This window comes from Arabidopsis thaliana, chromosome 4 (assembly GCF_000001735.4).
Source record: "Arabidopsis thaliana chromosome 4, partial sequence".
NCBI lineage: Eukaryota > Viridiplantae > Streptophyta > Magnoliopsida > Brassicales > Brassicaceae > Arabidopsis > Arabidopsis thaliana.
Genome location: NC_003075.7, coordinates 18,498,109 through 18,517,398, shown reverse-complemented (window position 1 = coordinate 18,517,398; position 19,290 = coordinate 18,498,109). Strand labels below are relative to the sequence as shown.

Below are 19,290 nucleotides of genomic sequence, written 5' to 3'. Positions count from 1 at the left end.
GTCATCCCTCTATATATAATCTAATGAACGACAGAAAGATGATAATAGATAAAAAAAAGAAGAATGTATTTCAAAGAATAATCTCATGTTCTAAAATCCATATTGCAAATTTATTTATTTCATGATACTTAAACATGTGGTATCATCAATGTAAACATATTTAATAAGAGTATCATAAAAAATCTCAAACAATAAACAAATATTATAAATAATACTAAAACATTCTTTATGATACTATATGGGTATCACCCATATACATGCTCTTAGTATTTGGCTTTTCTCTATATTCAAGATCAAAAAATTACCTCCATGAAACCAACTCCAAGATCACAAATAAAGGCAAAATATGTAAAGAAGCAACATTCTTTGGGAACACACAATCATAATCGAATACAAATCGACTTGTTTAAAAGAATGCCTGATGATTTCTCGTATAAATGTTCAAGCTTTAAGGTAATTTTGGTACCTGATGATTTTGATCAAGAATCCCCGGAAATGGTAAGCAAAGAGACCCTTTCTTCTTCCGGCAAAAGTGACCAATTCGGCGACTGTACAGCTCTCAGCCACCGGAAATCATCCACATTGGCCCAGTTGTTAGTCTCCTCCTCCAAACCAGCCGTCTTCAAATCTTCATCAATCCCTTTGTAATCCAAACAATAAGGAGCAAATCTGACACCGTTACTGTCTTCAATTATGGGACGACTCCTCACTCTCAGGTAGAAATCACTCTTCCTAGCGCAATGGATTCTGATCTGATGCGACGCCAATACCAGAACACAATCTTCTACGTCATCAATCAGAATCGAACCAATCACTGGACCTGTGTAGACACTACACTTCTTCAGTCGGTGAAGGAACAGAGCGTTGACCGTTCCTGTTAATTTTACTTGACATGAATCAAGATCCGACAATGTGAATTCTCCGATCGACGAGCCTTCGAAGCTTTTCACAAGAGTCTCTCCGTGTTTGTTTCTCAATCCCGGAGAATCGCGTACGGGGACGAGTTTCGGAGGTAAAACGACGTCGGGTTTCTGTATCTCCGGGAGTTTTGATTCCGGCTTTTTGGTCGTTGATTTGCTCTTGAACGAGAATTTCTTCTTCGGGACTAACTCGCCGGAGAGAATGTCGAGACTCTGTTTGAGATCGGATACGATTTTCAGAGAGGATCGAACCTCGTAGGAAGGAAGAAAATACGAGTTCTCAGCGAGAAGCTTCTCGAGATTGTCAATGGCTACGGAGATCTCAGCAAGATCCGACTTAAGCTTTGACGAATCCGTAGAGGAGGAAGCGAGTCGTGACTCGGCGATCCGAGACTCGATGGATCGCTTTGAATCGGAGAATTTAGCGAGAAACGAGGAAGTCGATTCAAGAGTGGAGGACGACGAAGAGGAAGAGTCAGGTGAATCTGATTTTCGAGCTTGGTGACGAGCGGAGAGACGCTCGAGCATATCATGGTGCTTCTTCTGCAATGCCGGATCTAGGGTTTCGGCGACGGAGCTCTGACCATCGTCTTCCATATCGTTTTTACCCAGTTGTGTGATTGGGACGGCGGCGTTCCCGAATCGAAAACTAAGACCAAGATTAACCTAAACGGTGCCGTTTTAATCAAATGAAAATACTATGATCAAACAGTGCTATTGTAATTCAGGTTATCTTATTACAAAATAGCCCAAAATCAAGAGTAGAATGATGATAAGTGATAAGAAAAAATGATATCAATTGATTTCTCTAAATTATTTCTTATCTTTGAATATTTGTTAATGATCATACAAATTGAGAACAATATAAAAGCGGTTTTAGTTGTTCAATTGAGCATTTTGTTCAAAGATTTGATGTCTCGGTGGTTTGCAACAACAACTCGACTTGGTTCTAAATGATGCACAAGTCCAGTCTGTGTAACCTTTCGACTTGCAAAGCTGCTGGCAATCGTCATTGCACGGTCCAATACAATCGGCTTGAACAGTAATTGCAGTTGCTTGATCTACAAAAATAATAAAAAGTACTAATTAAAAAGAAATGTAATGTATAAAACCAAAGGAATTGTAAGCTTTAAAATATAATATACATGATTATATCTAAGAACGTATTTTGAAAATGAGAAAAATAAGAGTGCTTGATTAACCTGCAATCACCAACAACAAAATTATTGCGACAGTAATAACATCTAAAGATTTGATCTTGGCCATTTTTTTGAAGTATTGTTCTAATGTATAATGTATTGTTGTAAAATATTTTCTTATGTTTTGTGTTGAGATCTAATGAGTTTTTATATAGATAATTGGTGACACAAAATCCAACCAAAATCAAAATATATACACTGAACCAACTTATTCTTATAGAAAATTTGACTAAGAAGTAATTTGGTAAAATATAATATGTCATATAGTAAATTTGGTAGAAAATAATTATATGTAAGGAAATATATCACCAAGAGATTAAACATGGATTGGTCAAAATAATAACTTGATTATATAAGTGAAAATGAAAATAAAAGATGGACTGAATATATTTAATCAAGTTGTACATTAAGGAATGGAATACCATATTTATTTTATTTTTGTTTCAAAATATCAAAAGTATTAATAAAGATAAAATTTCATACCATATAATTAAGTTATGGCCTTTTAGGTGATAAAAATAAAAGTAATGATACTTCACTATATGTAATATTAATTAATAGAGATAAAATTTTTATACCATATAATTAAGTTATAAAATTTTAGGATGTAAAGATAATTTTTATAATATGAAATTTATGTGATATTAAAACTAATTTTTTTTTAGAATAAGTTCTTTTTGTTTTTGTTTTTGGGCACAACATAGTATGTATTAAGTTTTTTGTTGTTGTTGTCAAGAGTATGTATTAAGTTTAAACTATCAAAAAGACGAAGTAAGGTGAATCAGAGAATTTGCAATGCATGACTTGGGTTAGGTATATAAAATAAGTTTCAAAAACTAAAAGTTAAATGTCGTAAAGTTTACAAAATTTGGAGGAGTAAGTTGCAATTTTGACTCAAATAGTTTTTGATAATCAAATCCACATCTTCCTTCGTTGCTTCGTCGCTTTGGACAGAAAAGAAGAGAAAAAGTTTAATAGTAAAATAATCGATCCTCTTCTCTTCTCTTCTCTGAGGCTCGTTGGAAATCTGAATTCTCCGATCGAATCGAACCAATCGCAGAGGCTAAGAAGAGGACCTTTGAGAGAATCTCCGAGTCAGGATCAGAAAAAACGGTGATACGGAAGCTAGTTCTAGGGCTAATGGGCGCCGCGGGCTCCAAACTCGAGAAAGCTCTCGGCGACCAGTTCCCCGAAGGTGAACGCTACTTTGGATTCGAGAATTTCGGCAACACTTGCTACTGTAACAGCGTTTTGCAGGTCCCCTTGCTCCTTTCTCTCTTTCCTTTGCTTTCACTGCCTCTTTGATTCCCCATCGCGACGATTTCTTCTGGATTTTGTTGAATTAGTGTGTGTTTTTAAAGCGTTTGATTTCAAATTCGTTTCAATAGGTTAAATTTGATTTGGTTGCATTGATATTTCTCGAATCATTAGCTCTTTCGAATTGGATGGAGTGTGTAGATAGATTTACTCAAGGAGGTTAATACTTAATGTAAATCATGTGTGCAATTGCAATTGTGTATCAGCTCTATTGATTTTTCGATATCTCTGTGTGCTATGTATATGAATAAGTTCTCTGGACTGGAGAAAGACCTTTATCATTGGCTAGTGATCGATTCTTCTTCAACTGAAATAGTCAAAATGTGTATTGAATCTCTCTCCCTTGTGCAGGCTCTTTATTTCTGTGTTCCTTTCCGTGAACAACTGCTCGAATACTATACCAGTAATAAAAGCGTGGCCGATGCTGAAGAGAATCTTATGACCTGCCTGGCAGACTTGTTTTCGCAGGTATTTGTGATCTTTGGCTTTCTTTTCCTTTTGAGAGTTTAATTTTTATCTACCCTTTCGAGGTCTTCCATACTGTCTTAACTCAAGTGACCAATCTTGTATTCTCTGACAATATTTCTCTTGAGGTTGGTTTACTTGATTTCTCACTTGACATCATAAGTGGATTTAATCAATTATTTATAGGCACAAGTCAATGTTTTTTTTGGCATTACATGAACTTGATATTATTGTGTACATAGTTAAATATCTTCGAGATACTAAATGTGCTTGATGAAGTGCCTAGTATATCATATCTTGTCATCATCATTTAGATAATTGTATGCTAGTCATTCTGTGGAAAAAAAAGAGAGGGTGTAATCATAAGTCTGATCATAGTTATTCATTCTGTAGATAAGTTCCCAGAAGAAGAAAACAGGTGTTATTGCGCCTAAGCGATTTGTACAGAGGTTGAAGAAACAAAATGAGCTGTTTCGGAGTTATATGCACCAGGTGATCTTTGCAAATCTCCCCATCTTTTCGGGAGCTATTTTACAGAAGATGCGAGATAAGCAATTAACATTTGATTGATTTTACGTTTCTTATCTCATGTAGGATGCACATGAATTCCTGAATTATTTGCTGAATGAAGTTGTTGACATACTGGAGAAAGAGGCAAAAGCTACAAAAACTGAACATGAAACCTCGTCATCATCATCTCCCGAGAAGATAGCAAATGGACTGAAAGTTCCTCAGGCAAATGGTGTTGTGCACAAGGAGCCTATTGTTACATGGGTGCACAATATTTTTCAGGTCAGTTGTTTCTAATGAAAAGGTTCACTTCTCCTTATAAGGTGCGACTATGTTGTGCTATTTTTGGCTTATTTTAAATTCGGGGTATGTACACAGGGCATACTTACCAACGAGACAAGGTGTCTGCGATGTGAAACAGTGACAGCAAGAGACGAAACATTCCTAGACCTAAGCCTTGATATCGAACAGAACAGTTCGATAACTAGCTGTTTGAAAAACTTCAGCTCCACAGAGACGCTTCACGCTGAAGACAAATTCTTTTGTGACAAATGCTGCAGGTAAAATGTTGGTTCAAATATCAATTCCTCACCTTTCCTTTATAGTAGCTGAAACTGAAAACTGGTCTTTAAGCTCCCTCTTAATCCTTCAATAAGCGCTCCACAGTGTTAGACTTTGTTAGGCGCCATGGGAGTGAAGCCTGATTATTGAATGTTTATATTTGCAGCTTACAAGAAGCACAAAAGCGGATGAAGATCAAGAAGCCACCACACATCCTAGTGATTCATCTAAAACGATTCAAATACATCGAACAGCTAGGCCGCTACAAGAAGCTCTCCTATAGAGTTGTCTTCCCTTTGGAGCTAAAACTGAGCAACACAGTGGAACCATACGCAGACGTGGAGTACTCTCTGTTTGCAGTGGTGGTTCATGTGGGAAGTGGACCCAACCATGGTCATTACGTAAGCCTTGTGAAAAGCCATAACCATTGGCTCTTCTTTGATGATGAGAATGTTGAGATGATTGAAGAATCAGCTGTTCAAACATTCTTTGGATCGTCTCAGGAGTATTCGAGCAATACTGACCATGGTTACATCCTGTTCTATGAGAGCCTTGGACCGACCAAGTGAAAGCTGAGAAAGCAGAAAGAAGGACTTTCTTCGTTTTTTTTCTCTTAACTATTATTAGTAATGGTATATGTTTGTCTTAAAAGTCAAACTCAATTGACAGTAACTTTTTTTTTTTTTTGGTTTTTGTTCTTTCTCTGTGTCTCTCTCCCAAAGATATTTGGTGAGTTTTAAAATTGGAAGTTTTAACTGGAATTTGTATACTTTGAAAAAGGCCATGTACAGTTTATGGCAAATAACTCCTTGTCTTTGTATCTTTAGCAAAGGAAGAAGGTTACAATATGTTGAATTACTTTGGCTACAATTGTGTTGTTGAATTAGTTGTTTAGTGTTAATGTCGTCTTATCACAACAAAAGAGAGTCAGAGTACGAAATTGTTGTTGACTAATTTCTTTATCAGCCCAATTGTTCTTAATGGGCCGTATCAGTCAGTATGATGGAATAAATATAAAGTCTGATACGACCCATTAAGAAAAATTGGGCTGATAAAGAAATTAGGCCCAGCGATAATCACGTAGTGGTGGTGAGAATAAAGTTAAAAAAGAAAGAAACAAAGAGACAAAACTCAAAAGGAAAGATCACGGGAGAAGTTGACGAAGAAGATACAGACAGAGGCCCGTGAGCTCTGTATGTGCCTTTTTCTCATACATAAATGTTTTGATTTTGTGATTTTTACAGATTCAAGAGTTATTAAGATTAGCTGAGTAGTACTACTTCAAAAACTATGCCATATTTCTTTTTATATATATATATATTTTATTTAGTTAAGAAAGAGTGAGTCAATAAACAATAAAAAGCTGGCAATGGCACGGGAGAATTAAATGCATATGACATTTACACAATTTAGCAAAAAAGAAAAAAGGAAGTGCATGGGTGGATTTTATATGGTCTGTTGATTCTTGTATATACCATTTATCATATTGTTTCCTCCAAAAATAAAATAAAAAATGATGTGTTTTTGTGCATTACAAAAAGGTAGTAGACAGCTCATAAATAGTAAATTGTAATTATGACTGATAGTATAGTAGTATCAAACAGCAGAAATCTACAGACATGCATTTATTTGTCAGTAAATGTCATTATGTTGATGATGATCCCATATGTAGTAATAATTAAAAAATTATGAAATCCCTAACTAATCAAGTTTAATTAGTAACATGATCGAGGAGATAATAGAAAAAGTAAAAGGGTAGATTGGTAATTTAAGGGAGGACGAAGAATGAGGATTTGTCGTTATCCCGTGAATTGATGTCGCAATCAGATGAAGGAGAAGCCATCACAGGAGAAGAGAGCGTCTTCCTCATCTCTCTCTCTCTCTCTCTCTCTCTCTCTCTCTCTCTCTCTCTCTCTCTCTCTCTCTCTCTCTCTCTCTCTCTCTTTTTACTTCTTCTTCTTCACTTTCTCTCTGAATCTGCCGTCACGCGGAAGCTTCCGATTCAAAACACTCTCTACATGCATTGTTGTTGTACAACTACAACACTATACGACGAGTCTTCAAGCTTCCGCGTCTTCTTCCTCTTTTGAGAATCGCTTCTTCTTTCCTCCATCGTTGGTTCACGATTCTCTCTGCAATGAGTGATTTCTTCGATGAGGTTAGTTTCATTACTTCTTCCCTCTACTGTTGTTGTTTCACAATCGATTTGGGGATTTGGAATCGAATCTTCTTCGATTTGGGAATAATGAGAAGAAGATGAGAGACTTGGGGTTCGATTCTGGAAGCTTTTATTTTCCACTAATAGATTCAAATCATCCTGCATTTGGCCATTTCATTTCTTAGGATGAATCATGAGAGAAGACTATTTTTAGGAATTTTACTAATCTTGGACACTGTTTTAGTCTAGTCGTCACTTTCTTACTTATGAGAAGATGAAATAGTAAATGATCACTTTATGTTTACAAATTTTGAGTCTAAGTGACTCAACAAGTTGTAACAGTGTTACTGTTTGGTCAACTCTTTGTGATCTTTCCATGGTGTTGATTTTTTGACTCAAGGGCTTCTGATGTGTATATATATCTACAGGGGAAGCAGCAATTCGCAAGTGTTGCTGATGGGAATGCACCACTTAAGTATCCAAGCTTCAAGCTACCTAAGTCGACTTTCGGAGATACTGGCAAACATAGCGCCATTGGTAGAAGCTAAATAAGGATTATGCTCTTCTAAATCAGTGTATCATGATCAAATGAAATATTATGCTAATGAGTAAACTGATCTTCCGTTTTTTGCGATGCAGATGTTTTCCCACTTCTTGTCAAGGAGGCTGCATTTCCTTTAAAAGAAGACCGTGACATCGATACTTCACTGGTGTGTTCTTTATTACTTTACAAGTCCTTACTTTATGGAAGAGGGATGATATGTTAATTAATAGATCGTTGCTGCATCTAAGAACTATATAGATCTTCACAAGTAGCATTGTGGGTGTTCTATAATGAGTCCTTCAAACTCTTCCATTTGTAATAGGTCCAAGACGTGTGTACTATCTCAGTCTTACCTGATGAAGGAAATACAATCCCACAATGTACCTCGCACTTTACTCTCCTGAGCTTCGTCAAGGCTCTGCTTCCATCTAAAAATCAGATGTTGATCGATGCGCAACTGAATTGTCAGAAAACGCAGAACCGCATCAATGTGCTACTGGGAGGCACTGATTCCTATCAATCATGCGTTGTGGACATAAACGTCGAGAAAGGGAATGGTGGTGAGACTGTGACATCTCATGACGAAGTTGTTGCAAGTATGAAATCCGAGAGTGTAGTAAGTTCTTTCTATCTCACAACGACAACATATGCTAGTTTTGCTTGGTCCATATCAAAAAGATGAAATCCAAATGTCTGACTCTTCTTATGTGGTTACTATGATATCTTTCACAGCATATGCAAAAGGTATTACAGAGACAAGCAAGTTTGAGCACTGGTAAGATAACGATATAATTTCACTGAAGTTGCATAATTTTAAGATTTGTCTGTTGTGTTTATGCACTGAATCTTAAGAAAATTTCTGTTGCAGATAAAGCTCTCTCCGAACGATGCCACGATGCACCAACAAACAGGTGGAGAAGATACAAGCGTGCCGCTTCATTTGATTCAAGGAAAATCGTCATCCTATTCTCCATCTTGTAACTATCCTTCCTCTACGTACTTAATTCGTATAAATCTATACTAACGATGCATTCAGTATTAACTTTAAAAAGTCTTGGATTGCAGATCAAGTGTGGGAACATTGATATTGATCTACCTGACACTGAGAGTGAAGCAAAACGGAGACAACAACAACAACAGCTTCAATCACATGTAAACTGTAGCATCTCTTTTGGCCTTTTCTCTCCTTCGTTGTCTCGCTGTTTAGAATCTCTTCCCCAAACTTGTCTTTTGTTCCAAGTTTCAAAATGTTGATAAAATAACACTTGCTCTTGCAAATGCCTAATTAACGTGTAACCAAACAAGAGGTTAAAAAAGTAGAATCAAGAGTGCTTAGCATCGTGATTATCGTTACTATTCTCTTTAGTATACAAATATATACAAAGATAATACGAATCTTCAAAAGTATTTAACAAGTATTATATGTTAATGTCTGAGATGAGTAAGCACAAACTAATTCACTAATCAACTTGTTGTGTTACAAGTTTCATTGAGTTGATAACACTAACGAATGTTTGAAGGCTCAATAAAAAAGTAAAACAAGAGAAGAACAAATAAAGGATAACGTTTTTCGTTTTCCAAGAAGAGAAGAAACAACAAAACCTTCCCGCCGATAATCGTAGTGGCCAAAACAAACGCCAATGGAAGCCTTGTTAAGGAAGACAAGGTTTACGGAGTGAAATGGTTTGAAGGAAGTGTTTATTACTCTCCCAGTGATGGTAAATGGGGAAGAACGAATAGGCCACATCTTTTGAGTTATTGTGTAGTTGAGGAATTGTTGTTATACGGTACCGATATGAGCTTCCGGTGAGTGTTTTGGCAAGAGTCTGAGGAATCAGAATGGAAGATAGTTAAAGGTTTGGAGGCTCTAAGAATATCAGTCAAGTGAACAGTTTTGGTGTGAACATTGTTCTCTTCTGGCTTGAGCGTAATGATGATGATGAGAGATTGGATGTTTGGTGTGCCGAGATTTCGTTCGAAAGGTGAGATTTGGGGTACAATTGAGTGGAAGGAAGCTGTCACCACAGTTGATCCTTCTCCCTTTGGTTCATTTGGTGGTGATCAGAATAAGGTTTTGTATTCTGCTACCGTCAATGTCTAAAACAGATCAAATACAGAACAAGGCAAAAGATTCACATGTGTAAAAATAGTAATCCTTTTCTCTTTGATGTTTTATATTCTGTGTCAGTTAATAAGATGAAAACCACAAAACTAACGTGATCCCTTTTGTTTGCTTCACAAGTTTTGGAATTATGTATTTTTGAATCAACAAGAACAGCCTCCACCACCACCTGCTCCTCCTTGTTGCTCACCTTGTGATGAATTTGAAGTGGTCTTTAGATTCACATCAACCATGTCATCTGATTTTGTTGCCAATGAATATGAGTCTACCCCGGGTAAAGCTGCAGCAATCTTCCGGAACAAAGCCTGCAAATTGAAGAGATTTGGTGTGTTTAGAAATCAGACAACAAGAAACACTCAAATGAACATCACTCCATACTCTTTGTTGAAGTTTTGTCATACCTTAATGTTGAAGTTTTCTTTGGCACTGGTCTCAATGAACATCACTCCATACTCTTTACCCTTGTCTTCTCCTTCACTGATTGATACTTGCCTGTTTTTCATTATATCAAGATTGACATATATAAGACAAGAGAGAATTATATAGTCCATCCCATCCAATTCTTTGCTTAATGTTTGTATTTACCGTTTTTCAACAAGATCAGTTTTGTTTCCAACAAGAACGATGATAACATTGCTTTGACCTCTTTCTCTGTGAACATCCTCAATCCATTTCGAGGTATTCAGAAACGTTTGCCTATCTGCAACACAAAGTATTGATTGAACACATAAGAACACAAAAAAGAAGGTGAATCAAAGAGAGAAACAAAGGTGGACTTACTGGATACATCGTATACAACAATGGCAACAGAAGAATCTCTGATGTAACTTGGGATTAGACTCCTGAATCTTTCTTGTCCAGCAGTATCCCTTTCAATCAAAACTTGTTTTGTTATTGCTTTTGAAATTAACATGTTAGTTTTTAGGTAAAGAGCAAAAGTAACATTGTTCTCACCATAGCTGCAAACGAACTGTTCGATCTTCGAGGTACATTGTTTTCGATAGAAAATCGATTCCAATGGTAGGCTGCAGAGAGTCAGAGAGAACACAAATAAAGGCTTAATGACTAACTAAGAAAGCAAAGAAGCAACAGTGCTTAGCATCATCGATCTTGATCATAATAAGAAGAAGAGATTGATAAATCAACCAAAAAAACAGAGAGCAGAGTGATCAAACAAATGCATTGAAGAAAAACCAGAGTGATATCAGCGACGTAATCTAGGACCAATATGAGATGAAATCGTCTGAACAATCGTAATATAGGAAATAATGAATCAGATCAAACAATAAAAAAACGAAAACAAAAGAAACTTGTTGTCGCAGAGAAGAATTTAAATGAATAAACAAAACAAGTGAAAGGAATCTGTGTAAATACCTGGTACGTGGTGTCGAATTTGTCATACATGAAACGAGTGATGATGCTGGTTTTTCCGACAGATTGGTCTCCTAAGAACACCAGTTTAAACTTTGCCAAAGGTGAAACCGAAGCCATATGTTCCGTTCCGTTGGAAGAAGAAGGAAAAAAAGAAAAAGTGTGATTCAAAGATCAGAAGAATCAGAGTCTCGTCTTTCTTAGGTCTCGACGATGAAGAAGAAGGAGAGCACGACGACGATGACTCGGTCGCACACAAACTTGACAACCTTCACAAAATCGCCACGCGCCCAAATATATTCAACGATTTCCGCGGAGACTTTATATAAGAAGCGCGTCGATGCGGTTGGGTGTATCTGTGTTTAAAAAAAATAATATTTTTTAATGATGAATGTTTTCTAAAATTTCTATGATCAAAGTCTTCTTCATTAATCTTTTAAATCGTTATTTGATTAATTAAAACCTAAACCAAAAAAAGACCTTTAAGCCAAACAAATTTTTGTTAGTTTGTGAAGATACTAGGTGAGTAGTAGCCTAGTTGTAATCTGTAATGAATACCAAAATCTGAACTAACAATTATTTTAACAATTATTTAGTAAACACCAAGCTACTAGTCCACAAAGTGATGAGATTTTTGGGATGATCAGAGATGACTATATTTATTGGCTAATGTAGTGATTTGTCACAATTTTATCATACGTTTTGCATCTGCGTAATGTGATCGAACATTTGAACATAAGCCCCAAATCCACAAACAATAAGACTAATAAGAGGTTTCTCAAAACTTGAACAGACAAACAAAGCACCATCACCAGAGTTAATCCCCTTAAGCATTCTTATAGATTGCAATTAAGAAAAAAAGCTTTAGAACTCGGGAGCAGCAAATATCATATAGCTAATCAGAGATCACTAAGAGAAAGATTACAAACAATTGGAAACATCTTGATTCAGATTTATTAGCCAAATCTCAGAAACACTGAGAGCTTCAATGATTCAGATTCTCAATACACAAACCTCAAGTAATAGAAACAACAAAATCAATAATCCGATAGCTAAAGAAACACAAACCCCAGATCATAATCTGCTCATAAACCCTACTTACCAACAAATCTCATGTTGCTCCATGGAAACTTGGCCGTCCCCGCCGCCGCAGCACCACCTCTCGTCGGAGAGTTAGCCCTTTCACCACCTCGACGACCTTTACCTTTACCATAACCACCAATCTCCCTCTTCTCCTTACGATCAAGCCAATGACTCTTCTTATCATCTTCTTCCTCAACAAAGCTAGATCCTTTCACTTTACTCTTCCTATCTTCCTCGATATACTTCACCGGAAACAAATCCCTAGAAATCGACAATGGACTACGTAGCGTGACGTAAGCCTTCTTGTAATCAGCTTTCGCTATCAACAAACCACCACGCTTCTTCTTCTTCCCATCCATGTTTAAAGTATTCACCTTCTCCACATCGAATCCGTAGAGCGACTCCAGGACTCGCTTGATCTCGATCTTGGACGCGGAAGGAATCGTTTTCAACGCGAATTCGTGAATGTTGGTCAGCTTCGCAGGCATCAGAAGCTTAATCGGAAGATTCGCGAAATGAACCACTCGTCCTCCCAATCTACTCCCCATTTTCAAATCGGAGCTGAGCTTTTAGGTCAGAAATGAAAAGCAGTAGCAAGGGTTTTTCTTCTTTGATTCTTCCCCACTAAAATTAATCCCTCTTCACACACACATATGCTTTAATGGGCCTTAATGGGCCGAATGAGCCTAATAGGTGGTTTTATTTTGTTATTTCAAAATCATCATTACAAGTGAGAGAGAGTAACATATATGTGATTTTAGCCAAGTTACAAGACAACAAGATTTCTTTTACTACAGATTTATACAACAACAACAACAACAACAACAAAAAGACGAATCTCAGTTGAATTCATTTGGGTTTTCTTTATAATGATCATGACCATCTGCAAAGACCAGGCTCCATTGTTTTGCTGTGAGCTAGAATCTCATCATACTTTGAGCCATACACAAATCCCCATAGCTGCAACAATCAATCAACCAATGGTGTGTTTGTTTGCTTGTTTCAGTTAAAAGGTGTTGCAAAATATTGAAATATAAAGCTTTTATTTTTCAAGGAGAGGGATGAAATTTAACTACCTCCACTTCCTTAACATCAAAGTCCTGAGAGTCTGCGAGACAAGAGTTCCCATACGTCTCTGAGTAAGCGCTCGATCCGCTTAGCCTATAAGAACACAATGGATCAATCGATTTGAGGAAAAATGCCTTGTTGTCTGTCGCAATCTTGCAATATAATAAAAATGCAAATATGATTTTAAGAGATTTGGTAAGGAAATCTTACAGCTCACTGTCTAGATAGAGAGCAAACCGTCCACCACCGCCCAGAGCTAGGAATTCCTTGGAGCATAAAGTGTAGAACCGATTTGCGCCTGATCCATAATTACAGGTGAATAATGAAACAACTCCCAACAAGTTCTATGTATCCAAGTAATGCATAATAAATACCTGTGGGACGGTATATTGTGGGTTGTCCTGATTTATTTGTGAAAACAAAGGTACTGTTGGTTCCCTGCCAAAACAACCCAACACAAAAGAATGTTAATTACAGTGAAAAGAAAGAAAACTGGATAGATGGAATCTATATACAAAGATTGGATCTTTAGAACCAAACCTGATACTTTTTATCAGTTGGTATCAAAGGTGCCTCAACAAGACCACCAAAAACCGAACCTTTTCTGTCTCCAACAACCTGAAACACCGGCAGTTTCCATAAAGCTCAACAAAAGGTTCACACTTTTACAATTTGAATCAGAACAAGAATTTCATTTTACCAGTAGGCTAAGACCTGGCCAGAGAAGGCTTTTCCTGTATAGCGTGGATAGTGATATACCATGCCTCCATGTACTAGAAAATTGCAAGATTTCAGAAAAATGATCACACACACACACAGATAGAATATATGAAATAAACCATTCTTAAGATTTATAATCAGCTCGAAATGCTTTGAATGTGTTGTCTCACCTATAAAGCAATATCCATTTCCTCCCTTGAACAAGCGCAGGAAGTGAAGTATAAAGGGAGCGTCTAGACTGCTCCGATAAAAGCAAAGAGGGTTCTGAAATTTCAGGTATAATTGCTTGCACTACTACTGTCACTTCCTCTTTGACATTATTATTCTGCATCGGCTTCATCTCTAAGCCATCATAATATTCAGTCTCCTCATCATCTGGTATCACATCAGAATTTCCCTTTCGCTCCTTGACCCCGGGAAACTTAACAGCCTGGTAAAAATTCCTAAAATGCTGTTTGTACTTGGACAAAAAACTCTTCTTTGCAGCACCACCACTAGTAGTCTCCTTCATAGTTCTAGTAGGATTGGCAGATGATGATGATGTATCGCTTGTTTCTGCCTCAGAATCTTCTTCTTCGTCTTCTTCCTCGTCTTCTTCGTCCTCTGGATCCTGATCCTTCCTTTTGTCTTTGGGATCTGAAGATAACAGTGAACCAAGGAATGCAGAGAAAGAAGAAGTGTCTGGTTCGTCAACCAAATCCTTAGGCTGCTCTGCAGTTGTAGACTCTAGCTGATTTCTCTTAGACTCATCTTCCTCATCCTAATTAAGAAAAAAACAATTGAAAATTAACAAGAGCTCTCATTAAATGATCACACAAATTGAAACTCCCACCTAGAAACACTCAAAATCCTGAAACAACTAAGCATAAACACAAAAGCCAAGAAAAACCAGAAATTCCCAGAGTCAAGAACAGAGATAAAGACTTTAATCCAGAAGAACCCTTTTTAAGAATAATTGTGGGATTGGGTCAACACAAAACACACAAAAAGATGAGAACTTTGGGTACCGGAAGAGGAGGAGGAGGATGAGCGGAGGAGGGTTTATCAGAGATGGGATTAAGAAGACCAGCGGTGAGATCGGTGACAAAGTGCACTGCTTTGCTTCTGAAAGATTTGTGTTTCCCCATTTCTTCTTCCTCCTTTTTAACTCTAATCCTATTTTTAGTGAAAATTGAAAACTTTCAGATTCCACACGATCCTCTTTGACAAATCTAAACCACAAATTGAGTCAGCTTCTCTTCCATCTGTAATAAGCTGTGATCATTTACCTAAAACGCCATTCTTAGAATAATTGGAAACAACATGTTCTAAACAAGAAGACCATCTCTCCCTCTCTCTCTCTCACTATTCCTTTCCTTTACCTTTTTCTCTATTATATCCACTTTTTTTAATTTTCCTCTGAATTTTTTTCTTAAAGAGCTGAATTTTATGCCGAGTGTTTTTGAGACAGCTTAACTAAAAAGACGATCATATTCGGTAAGAGAAGGCGACGAGCTATGATGAGAGATGTATACTTCACCCTTTTAAACCAGTTGTTTAATATAAATACCTTTTGTAGAAATTCTTAGTCAAATAAGACTCCATGGCCCAATGGATAAGGCGCTGGTCTACGAAACCAGAGATTCTGGGTTCGATCCCCAGTGGAGTCGTTTCTCTTTTCAACACGAAAACGATGATGTATTGAAACCATACTTGTTTTTTAAGTGAAGAGTAGGAGAAATGCAGAAACAGTTAAGAAACTTCAAGTATTAGAGACAACACCAAAAGGTTTTAAAGGATCCGTACAATGAGCTCTCTTCAGACTCTAAGAAACTAAATTCTAAAGAAGCTGAAATGTGAGAGTTGAGCATATGCGCGGATAATACCATACAGCCCCGAGTCTTACTTATTAGACCAATGAAATGCTGCTTTCACCTCCGGGAGGTTTCCTCACGCCGCCAAAGTAGTCTCGGGACTCTGACTTTCCGTCTGCGAAAATGTTGTTTCCGCTCATTTCACGGAGTTTAGCTGAGCTTAACTGCTTATCCGCACTACCAGGTGATTCATCGCCTTTGAAAATGCCGTTGCCTGTGAGTTCCTGAAACTTCTGGTTATGTATCTTCTTTGATGTCTTCACAACAGGTTCTTCACTGAATAGTATGTTGCTTTGTCCTCCTGCAGGCTGTTGGAATAGAAGAGAAAATTTACTGATTTGGTTGGGCACTAAGTTTGAGTTTCCTCTCAAAGCAAAAGCAATGGCAAGACTTACGTTGGAAACTTTAACAGAAGTGCGTAAGTTCCTTGGTGCAGGCTCTCCCATGTCTCTGTTACCTCTAGCTTCTTGCTGTGCAGCAACCAAAGATCGAGGCTGAATCTCAGATGGAGGTGCAAAGATGTCATGACCGCTGATCTCTTCAATCTTAGCACTTGATATCTGCTTGTTGCTCTTTAAATCCGCCTCGGTTAGCAAGTTCCCGCTCAGCTCTCTTTGCTTTGCAACCTCGGTTAAAGTGGTTGGTTTCTTCGGGGAAACATTACCGTCAGCACTGAAAGATATCTGACTCATTCCATTCAGAGTCTGCTGCAAAATTCACATAACAATCGTTTCAATTTACACTTGTCTAAATCTGTTGAAACATAAGACAAGACACAAGTAAGCTACCTGATAGTAACGGAGTCCAGTCTTTGGATCAGTAGTAGCATCGGATTCAGATCCAACTTTTCCCTTATCAGTAAATATGCCACTACCAGTCATCTCTTTTAACTTGTACCCTGAACAATTCTTTCTGTACCAAAAAGCGCCATATTAGAGACCGGTAAAGACCTTTACATGTAATGATGAAGTCACTTAATGAAACAATCAAAAATAACAAAGAAGACAAAGATCTCCTCATTAGATAATGAACAGTAGTAGTTTGACATGTAAATGGTGTGGGGCTTTGATGAACAAAGAATGTAATAAAATACTATTAACACTAAAACTTCTCAGAAAAGCCAAAAAGCATTTGACCAATCCCTTTCATAAAAATTTATCACTAAGAAAAAGAAGTGACTTCATCATTCAAAGAAACCATTTTGGTGAATCACAAGATCAAAGCTTTAAACTTTAAGTTTCAGTTGTAATACAAAAAACAAATCCAGGTATACTTATTAGATCTGGTAATGCAATGAGAGATAGAGATTAAATGAATCTTTTACAGCTTATTAAGCGACTGGGCTTCTTCATCTGTGATCTGACCACCGCCTAGAATCTTGCTGATTCCATCGGACGGCTGAAAATGAAAGAAGAAAGAAGAAAAAACCTCAGCTTCTCTCTATAGAAAGAGAAAGTGAGAACATTTGTTGAAGAAACGGACCTGGTGAGAACGAGCGGCGGAAGGGGTTGAGTGGTGAGGAGGAGGAGGAGTTTCCGACCAAGAAAGCAGATCGGCGGTGGAAGTGTGAGGGTTTCTCACCGGCGTGTTTCTCTCCATCTCTTTTTTTTCTCTTTCTTCTTCTGATTCAAAAGGACAGTGAAAATGTTTTCTTCTAGTTCAATGGAAAGATGTATTGTTTTTTTTTTGTACTTTAAATCAGAAAAAAAGGAAAGAAGAGTTTTTAAAAATAAATATATAAAGAGATAAAGATTAGTGTAAAAAGCATTGCAAGTTTAGTATTCTATCAACAAGATTAAGAGCCAAAATTAGCATTTGTTATTTATTGACATGCCAGAAATAGAGTTTTGTACTGAACAATCTAATCCAAATGAAGAAATTTATTCTAGTATCAAATGGATAGTTCTTACAGAAACAAATGTATATATGGAAATAAATACTATAAACTTTATTAAATACTATAAACATAAAGAAAATTTAATATCTCTTGTTCTGTGAGTAAAGAATCTGTTATCATTCAATTCTTTTTACACATTTAAACAAAAATACTTACAACTTTTTTTTAAAAACAAAAATATTATGTAAGAAAATAAAACTGTTTATCTAAATTTAAGTTAAAAACAAAAAAAAACTTTACAGTTTAGATATTGATATATAAATGTTTTTAAATAAAAGAAATAAGTGTTAAGATTTTAAATTATGTCTAAAATTAAGTGATAAATTTTTTAACATACATCAATATATTTATAACATTATTTGCAAACCTTAAAATTAAGTTTAATAAAAGTATGAAAATAAAGAAAGTGTTAAATTCAAATGATGTGTAAACATGTTGAACTTAGGACACCGCTGAAGGACCTCATATTATGGACGGGATGTTGTGTCCGATTAGTTTACACACATCTAAAATTTAACACTTAAAAATAAAAAATAAAAATATTATGTATACTTAATAAGAAAATAATATTTTATTTTAAAAATCAAAAAAAGTATTTTTAGTAAAAAAAAAAAAAAAAAAAAAGTGTTAAATTCAAATGATGTGTAAACATGTTGAACCTATGACACCGCTGAAGGACCTCATATTATGGACGGGATGTTGTGTCCGATTAGTTTACACATATATAAAATTTAACACTTCAAAAAATAAAAAATAAAAATATTATTTATACCTAAAAAACTGTTTATCTAATATTTTATTTAAAATAATAAGAAAAAGACTTTAAAGTTTTTCTATCTAAAATTTCCAAAAAAAAGAAGACCTGAATAAAAAGTTGTATTATTTATATATAAAAAATCCGTGTATAAAACCCTATTTGTAATGTGAATTTGTTATTGGGATGAGAAAAAATTAAAAGATGAATGGGCTGAGAATTGACCTGTTTTGATGGGCTAGAATTGATGTTGTTGGGCTTTGAAAAATTGCACCCTAATCCACGACAAATCTGTATCGCGGTAAAGCATTCCTCCACCACCGTGATCGGGAAGCTCTCTCTATGTCGTCGATTGTCACGATTCACGAAGCCCAACGTTGTCTTGAATTAATCATTAGAACCGCAAAACAGAGCGAATCTCGGTGGTGACTCGGCGGCAGATCGATGAGTCTTCTGTAGCGAGTTTCTTCAACGCCATCGCTTTCATGCAAGTCTTCATCGCCGGATCTTCGCACTAGCTACGACGATTAAATTAGAACAGAACCATAACCGTAAGAGATTCTCTGAACCACTGATCGATTGAGAAATAGGTTTTTCTACAAAGAGGACTTTTGTAGAGAGGATTCGATTCTAGGGTTTTTTTTTCTCTCTTGAGTACGAGAATTTTGATCTGTTAATGAAGAAGCAAAGGCCGTATTTAAAGAGTCGTGTGGGTTAATTATTTTCCTTTTTTTTGATAAAACAAAAT

The 19,290-nt window shown here is 36.4% G+C and overlaps 8 protein-coding genes, 1 long non-coding RNA gene and 1 other non-coding gene across 14 annotated transcripts; 4 read left to right on the top strand and 6 right to left on the bottom strand.

The window, feature by feature from the left end:
- Positions 1–96: 96 nt before the first annotated feature.
- On the bottom strand, positions 97–1,706 carry POR (C-CAP/cofactor C-like domain-containing protein). Its single transcript, NM_120155.4, has one exon. It carries the CDS (start codon positions 1,515–1,517, stop codon positions 480–482), a length of 1,038 nt encoding a protein of 345 aa, NP_195702.1. The 5' UTR covers positions 1,518–1,706; the 3' UTR covers positions 97–479.
- A 90-nt stretch (positions 1,707–1,796) lies between these two features.
- Positions 1,797–2,186, bottom strand: LCR45 (low-molecular-weight cysteine-rich 45; the record flags this gene model as incomplete). The annotated part of the gene is made up of 2 exons (NM_001036738.1): positions 1,797–1,981; positions 2,123–2,186. 2 exons carry the CDS (start codon positions 2,184–2,186, stop codon positions 1,797–1,799), a joined length of 249 nt encoding a protein of 82 aa, NP_001031815.1.
- Positions 2,187–3,016: 830 nt separating this feature from the next.
- Positions 3,017–5,878, top strand: UBP3 (ubiquitin-specific protease 3). The gene is made up of 6 exons (NM_120154.5): positions 3,017–3,376; positions 3,788–3,904; positions 4,295–4,393; positions 4,496–4,693; positions 4,790–4,971; positions 5,139–5,878. The coding sequence occupies exons 1-6, from the start codon at positions 3,260–3,262 to the stop codon at positions 5,539–5,541; spliced, it is 1,116 nt and encodes a 371-aa protein (NP_568074.1). The 5' UTR covers positions 3,017–3,259; the 3' UTR covers positions 5,542–5,878.
- A 965-nt stretch (positions 5,879–6,843) lies between these two features.
- On the top strand, positions 6,844–9,145 carry AT4G39900 (adenine deaminase). Its single transcript, NM_120153.3, has 7 exons — positions 6,844–7,130; positions 7,559–7,667; positions 7,770–7,840; positions 7,997–8,290; positions 8,407–8,449; positions 8,543–8,651; positions 8,740–9,145. Exons 1-7 carry the CDS (start codon positions 7,110–7,112, stop codon positions 8,828–8,830), a joined length of 738 nt encoding a protein of 245 aa, NP_568073.1. The 5' UTR covers positions 6,844–7,109; the 3' UTR covers positions 8,831–9,145.
- A 550-nt stretch (positions 9,146–9,695) lies between these two features.
- RABH1c (RAB GTPase homolog H1C) lies at positions 9,696–11,480 on the bottom strand. Its single transcript, NM_120152.4, has 6 exons — positions 11,171–11,480; positions 10,751–10,821; positions 10,577–10,665; positions 10,382–10,496; positions 10,198–10,288; positions 9,696–10,101 (listed from the first exon to the last, which is right to left on the bottom strand). Exons 1-6 carry the CDS (start codon positions 11,285–11,287, stop codon positions 9,940–9,942), a joined length of 645 nt encoding a protein of 214 aa, NP_195699.1. The 5' UTR covers positions 11,288–11,480; the 3' UTR covers positions 9,696–9,939.
- Positions 11,481–11,926: 446 nt separating this feature from the next.
- Positions 11,927–12,910, bottom strand: AT4G39880 (Ribosomal protein L23/L15e family protein). Its single transcript, NM_120151.3, has one exon. It carries the CDS (start codon positions 12,796–12,798, stop codon positions 12,262–12,264), a length of 537 nt encoding a protein of 178 aa, NP_195698.1. The 5' UTR covers positions 12,799–12,910; the 3' UTR covers positions 11,927–12,261.
- A 1-nt stretch (position 12,911) lies between these two features.
- Positions 12,912–15,522, bottom strand: AT4G39870 (TLD-domain containing nucleolar protein). Of its 2 annotated transcripts, NM_001204045.1 has the most exons (9): positions 15,307–15,522; positions 15,046–15,193; positions 14,209–14,798; positions 14,019–14,091; positions 13,859–13,936; positions 13,693–13,756; positions 13,529–13,616; positions 13,327–13,411; positions 12,935–13,210 (listed from the first exon to the last, which is right to left on the bottom strand). In NM_001204045.1, the coding sequence occupies exons 2-9, from the start codon at positions 15,163–15,165 to the stop codon at positions 13,124–13,126; spliced, it is 1,185 nt and encodes a 394-aa protein (NP_001190974.1). In that variant the 5' UTR covers positions 15,166–15,193; positions 15,307–15,522; the 3' UTR covers positions 12,935–13,123. The 2 variants fall into 2 exon arrangements, with proteins under 2 accessions (NP_195697.3, NP_001190974.1); NM_120150.6 differs by having other exon boundaries at positions 12,912–13,210; positions 15,046–15,522.
- A 92-nt stretch (positions 15,523–15,614) lies between these two features.
- On the top strand, positions 15,615–15,687 carry AT4G39865. The gene has a single exon. It is a non-coding gene; the product is annotated as a tRNA-Arg (tRNA).
- A 29-nt stretch (positions 15,688–15,716) lies between these two features.
- On the bottom strand, positions 15,717–19,197 carry AT4G39860 (hematological/neurological-like protein; the record flags this gene model as incomplete). 4 transcript variants are annotated; one of them, NM_001342559.1, is made up of 6 exons in its annotated part: positions 18,768–19,197; positions 17,374–17,510; positions 17,216–17,289; positions 16,680–16,803; positions 16,287–16,598; positions 15,757–16,199 (listed from the first exon to the last, which is right to left on the bottom strand). In NM_001342559.1, the coding sequence occupies exons 2-6, from the start codon at positions 17,488–17,490 to the stop codon at positions 15,927–15,929; spliced, it is 900 nt and encodes a 299-aa protein (NP_001320170.1). In that variant the 5' UTR covers positions 17,491–17,510; positions 18,768–19,197. The 4 variants fall into 4 exon arrangements, with proteins under 4 accessions (NP_195696.1, NP_849528.1, NP_001320170.1 ...); NM_001342560.1 differs by having other exon boundaries at positions 15,927–16,199; positions 17,374–17,513; positions 18,768–19,183; NM_120149.4 differs by lacking the exon at positions 18,768–19,197 and having other exon boundaries at positions 15,717–16,199; positions 17,374–17,913.
- AT4G09945 lies at positions 18,868–19,099 on the top strand. The gene has a single exon (NR_142317.1). It is a non-coding gene; the product is annotated as an other RNA (long non-coding RNA).
- Positions 19,198–19,290: the final 93 nt, after the last annotated feature.

Bases quoted from the DNA above. Each gene is read 5' to 3' on its own strand.
- AT4G39880 (NM_120151.3), bottom strand. From the start codon at position 12,798: ATGGGGAGTAGATTGGGAGGACGAGTGGTTCATTTCGCGAATCTTCCG.
- UBP3 (NM_120154.5), top strand. From the start codon at position 3,260: ATGGGCGCCGCGGGCTCCAAACTCGAGAAAGCTCTCGGCGACCAGTTC. The intron at 3,377-3,787 runs GTCCCCTTGCTC...TCCCTTGTGCAG, and splicing joins ACTGTAACAGCGTTTTGCAG to GCTCTTTATTTCTGTGTTCC. The intron at 4,394-4,495 runs GTGATCTTTGCA...TATCTCATGTAG, and splicing joins TTCGGAGTTATATGCACCAG to GATGCACATGAATTCCTGAA.
- AT4G39900 (NM_120153.3), top strand. From the start codon at position 7,110: ATGAGTGATTTCTTCGATGAG. The intron at 7,841-7,996 runs GTGTGTTCTTTA...CATTTGTAATAG, and splicing joins GTGACATCGATACTTCACTG to GTCCAAGACGTGTGTACTAT. The intron at 8,450-8,542 runs GTAAGATAACGA...TTTCTGTTGCAG, and splicing joins ACAAGCAAGTTTGAGCACTG to ATAAAGCTCTCTCCGAACGA.
- POR (NM_120155.4), bottom strand. From the start codon at position 1,517: ATGGAAGACGATGGTCAGAGCTCCGTCGCCGAAACCCTAGATCCGGCA.
- AT4G39870 (NM_120150.6), bottom strand. From the start codon at position 15,165: ATGGGGAAACACAAATCTTTCAGAAGCAAAGCAGTGCACTTTGTCACC. The intron at 13,412-13,528 runs GTAAGATTTCCT...GTGTTCTTATAG, and splicing joins CTCTATCTAGACAGTGAGCT to GCTAAGCGGATCGAGCGCTT. The intron at 13,211-13,326 runs GTAGTTAAATTT...TGATTGTTGCAG, and splicing joins TTGATGTTAAGGAAGTGGAG to CTATGGGGATTTGTGTATGG.
- RABH1c (NM_120152.4), bottom strand. From the start codon at position 11,287: ATGGCTTCGGTTTCACCTTTGGCAAAGTTTAAACTGGTGTTCTTAGGA. The intron at 10,666-10,750 runs GTGAGAACAATG...TTTGATTGAAAG, and splicing joins ACAGTTCGTTTGCAGCTATG to GGATACTGCTGGACAAGAAA. The intron at 10,497-10,576 runs GTAAGTCCACCT...TTTGTGTTGCAG, and splicing joins TGTTGTATACGATGTATCCA to ATAGGCAAACGTTTCTGAAT.